The 4,970-nt window shown below is 36.9% G+C and overlaps 1 protein-coding gene across 1 annotated transcript in view; it reads left to right on the forward strand.

Moving 5' to 3' along the window:
- The window catches only part of LOC101564448 (signal-regulatory protein beta-1), a 57,667-nt gene that overhangs the window by 33,374 nt on the left and 19,323 nt on the right, over positions 1-4,970 (forward strand). The window contains 1 exon segment of the mRNA XM_004648894.2: positions 4,250-4,606. Within this exon segment, the coding sequence (XP_004648951.2) occupies positions 4,250-4,606 (357 nt within the window).

The raw sequence follows: 4,970 nt of genomic DNA on the forward strand, positions 1-4,970 counted from the left end.
TCTTAATGAATAGAGTGATTTGTCCTAATGGTGTTTGTAAATAGGATATCATGTCAGCATCTTGTACAGCAATTAACCACTAGGAAGAATGTATGCAAGTGTTAATTATTGAAACTGTCCTACCAATTTGATTTGAAACTGTCTCATTGCCATTTGTTTATCAATAAAATTATGGGAAAAAGAAGAATTTAACAAATTCAAAAAAAAAAATATAAAATAATTTTTTGAGAAACAAATAACAGTGAGACAGTTTCAAAACCGATTAGTAGAAGAGATTCAATAATTAATACATTGTATGTTGTTGCCTTCTTAGTGTTTATTTATAGTAAAAGATGCAAACATGATATTCGGACAAGAAACATTATTAGTACAAATCTTTCTTCTCACTGAATTAATAGTAATTATCTGTATATCTCTCCTATTTTGTATATACACATACAAAATGGTCCTTCATTTGTATCCTCTTTTTTTGGTTTAGTTTTTGACAGAGAAGGGTATTTCCATTGCCATCTAAATATTGCAGGTGTGTGAATTAAGAAAAATATTCCAATGTATTCCAGTATTCCATAATGATAGTGGATTATTCATACAATGTGCAATATCAGAGGTTGTAGACTTAAGCCTTTTACAGCTCAGCATATTAATCTGGCTTCATTTTTTTATACCTTGTGTTTATACTTTTCTACTGGATGGTTAAGAGCAAGATAAAGGAAGACCTATATAACAAGAAAAGTAACTTTTGTATCTGACAAGGTCAGTCAAATCCCCTCAGGATTTACCATGAAACCTTGTACCACAGTTTGTAGATCTTTTATCGGTGTCAGCCATGTGGATGAGTCACAACCATTGCTTGATCAATTTGCTCTCTGTGAAAGCCCAAGAGAATGTTTTATTTACATGTGACTCTCCTTAGGCAAACTCTACATCATCATTCACTTTCTTCTTTGATTCTATGATCTCCTTGATAAGAAAATTTTGGAAACCACTGAGTTATAGATTGTTACAATATAGGTTCTCCTGTGTCCTGAGTCCTCACAGATCTTGAAAGGCTAGGGCCAAAATGTTGCCTGTCCTTGCAGCCCTTCTTTTTCTCTAATTTTTTACTGGAAACTTAAGTTGTTAACCCTCTAGAAGAGAAGCTTAATGTTATTTTTACTCTATAACATAGGCAATTGAGCTTATTCTCACTATTTTTCTGAATATCAAACATCTTAGACATAATATGGAACAGGTAGTTTCCATCAAGTATTGATATGTTAAACTTTAAGTCCCTATGAAATATGAAGAAAAAAATTTAAAAATAAAAAAAATTTCAATAAAAGTAACAAGCAATTTCCTATTTCTACAGAGAAATTTAGAAATTTAAACATATGCAGCAATATAGCAGAACAGTCTTATGCCTTTTTTTTCTTCTCTCTTTTTTTCATTTATTACCCTTTTTTTAAACAAACATTTACTTGATAGACAGCATGGCAGTAATTGGTATGAAATGACAATCAGTACATATTTAGAAGAACAGAATGACAGGCATTAGAAGCATGAACCTAGGATTACACATTGCTATCTTCAGTGCAGTTGCTTAGTTCACAGGTATCAGCATATAAAGTTAGTCAGTGTGAGAATCCTACCAACTGACTGCTAGTTTCAGAAACATGCTGAAGATTCTCAGGATCATTTCCCTAACCATTTTCTGCATGTAAATGTATGACTTTACCCCTGTCATGTTTCCTAGCTTTTCTCCTTGCTCTCTCTTCATTCTTTAATCCTTAAGTTCTCTCTTTCCTTTTAATTTTGTTATACTTTTCTGTTTTTATTTCTTCTTTGGAGTTCTTACACTAAGTAGACTGTATGGTATTTACATATGTGGGTCTGGTTTATTTCACTTATGAGTACATTTTCAAATGCCATCCACTTAGATATAAAGGCTTTGAGTTTATCATTCATTATAACTGAGTAATACTCCATTATAAAACCATACATCTTTTTATCCATTCCTCAGGTGACAGACATATTGGTTTTTTCCAAGATTTGGCTATCACAAATTATGCTGTTATGAACATAGGTACACATATATCACTATGATGTGAACTTTTCAGTTCCTCTGGGAAAATTTCCAGTATGGGGATAGCTGGTTTGAATGACATTTCCAGTCCTAGTTTTTTTAAGGAATTCCCACACTGATTTCCATACTGGTTTCACCAGTCTACATTCCCTTCAGCAGTGGAGAAGTGTTCCTTTTTCCCCACAGCCTCTCCAACTTTTGTTGTTGGCTGATATCTTTATGATAGCCATTCTTTCATGGTAAGATGATATCTCAGTGTTGTTTTAATTTGCATTTCACGGATGGCTAGTGGTGTGGAGCATTTTTCATTTCTTTATTTGCTTGTATAATTTCATTCTCTGAGAAGTGTGTGTTCATATGGATACCGGTTTTTGGATTGGGTCTTTAAATTTTGGGCTCTAATATTTTATTTCTTTATAAATTTGAAAGGGCAGACCTTTGTCTGAGTGCTTGTTATTAAAGATTTTTTCCAAATTTGTGGGTTTTCTTTTCACTCTGCTGGTAATTTCTTTTGATGTGCAATAACTCCCCAATAAGAGGAGGTCCCAGTTGTTAATTCTTTCTTTGGAGAAGCAGGTATTCAGATCATTTGTCCATTTTTGTGTGTGATTCTCGTGTTTTCTTACAACTATTTGCTAGAGACTGTTTTTCTCCAGCATATAGTTTAGTATCTTTTTCAAAATCAAATTTCTGTTGAAGTTTTTGTTTCTTTGTCAATCTATTGGATTTTTTATGTACTTAGCATAGGGTCTATAGGTCTCTCTACATAGATCGGACTCATAGTGATTCTCCTGTTTCCAGCCTCCCAAGTGCTGGAATTACAGGCATGCCCCATCACAACCAGTCTCAATCACCATCTCAGCGCACTCTGAAGGTAGGGCTGGAAAGGGAAACCGAGAATTGAACCCCAAGTACTGTGCCCTGCCTAAGTGAGCACTTTAGTCTTCTGAGATATTTGGCTGTCCCTTTATCAAGTGCATTCTATTACATGTCTGTTCCTGCATCAGTACCATACTGGTTTTATTACTGCACCTCTAAAGTCCAGCTTAAAGTCTGGAAGAGGATTTTTCTTCTTTTTTTTGTACCAGGTATGGAACTCAGGACCTTAGGCTTGTCATGCAGGCATCTATGTCACTGAGCTATCTCCCCAACAACGTCTGGTATCTTGATTGCACCAGCATTTCTCTTTTATTGTTGGTTATCTTGGATATTTTGCATCTTTTACAATTCTCAATCAAACTTAGAATTGCTCTTTCCATGTCTTTGAATATTATTTTTAAATTCATTTAGGACAGGGTCTACAAGGTCTCACTACATAGAGAGGACTCATAGTGATTCTCCTGTTTTCAACATCCCAAGTGCTGGGATTACAGGTGCATGGCACCACATCCTGTCTCAATTACCATCTCAGTGTACCCCCAGGGGCGGGGTCAGCATGGCATGCCAGCAAACCCCAGCCACTGTGAATATTCTTGTATTTTAATGTATATGTGTTGCTCAATGATGTTAAATTAGGACTTTAGATATCCAGATCTATGAAGTGATAATCTTGTCATTTTAAGGAAATAACTTCTCAGTAATTTGTCACAGGAACATGCAAGACAAAATCAGTATAATGTGATATTGGAACCAGCATAATGTGAACAAAAAGTCTTATGGGTTCAAAGCAACATTGTACTTATTCACTTATATGTTACTGTGCATTGGGAGTTCTCTGTACTACTATCAAAATGACAGAATGAGCCCAATTCTGAGCATCTCTGTATAAAACAGAAGCTTATCCATGGATTCCTGCACTGCAGTACAGATCCCACTGATGATACCCCACCTCTGCTCAGAAATTAGCAGCTTGAGGGAGTCTCATGATTATGCTATGTCATGTTCAGTGTACTGTATGATCAGAATTTGTCGAACAACAAATAACTTGTGAAACATGAGGTCTGGCATGAAACTTTCAAGGTCACTGGCACTCAAATCTGTACTCTACTATGTTATTTAACCAGGATCCTCACTGGTATTGCAATATCAAAGAGCAGTCTATATGAGGGTTAACTGTGCTAACAAATGTAATGTGCTGAGCTCCAGTATGCACTCATGATCTGCACTTAGTGAAATTCTGTATTGACAGACTTGAGAAAACCCAGGAACCATCAGGCTGAATGATGACTGTTATGTGTTTCCTTGTAGTAGCAGGCGCACAGGAGGTTCTGAAAGTAATTCAGCCTGAGAATCCAGTCCTGGTTGGTGTTGGAGAGACAGCGACTCTACACTGCACTATAACCTCTCTGTACCCTGTGGGACCTGCCCTGTGGTTCAAGGGACAAGGACAAAGTCGGAAGTTAGTTTACAGTTTCAAAGGAGGCCACTTCCCCCGTGTCACAAATACATCTGATACCACAATAAGAAACAACAAGGACTTTTCCATCCATATCAGGAATGTCATCCTAGCAGATGCTGGCACCTACTACTGTGTGAAGTTCCAGAAAACATCTGATAAAGACAAAGAGTTTCAGTCTGGAGGAGGCACTGAATTGTTTGTACATGGTGAGTACACTTCAGTCTTCTCTTATTTCCCAAAGTGTGAGAGTAGGTCAGTAATCATATCCTGCATCTGTAAGCAGCATCTAAGAAGTAGGTAGGATGGTTGGTGCTCATGATCATGATTTGATGCCACCCCTTTATCAGGGCAACTGAGTCCTGCAGCTTGTGTTATTCATTCAAGGCTGCATACAAGGTAAATAGGTAACATCTGTGCCCCTTGGCTATTTACTACACAGCCTTCTGCTTTCACACTGTGCTCCTACCCTTTGGTTCCACAAAAAAGGACCCAGACAGTTTCACTGGACTGCTGAGTCCCAGGGCCAAATCCTAGCTTCTGCCCCCAGATAGAACTTCCCTTTGAGTGTGA

The sequence above is a fragment of the Octodon degus genome, unplaced genomic scaffold (assembly GCF_000260255.1).
Source record: "Octodon degus isolate 3935 unplaced genomic scaffold, OctDeg1.0 scaffold00317, whole genome shotgun sequence".
NCBI lineage: Eukaryota > Metazoa > Chordata > Mammalia > Rodentia > Octodontidae > Octodon > Octodon degus.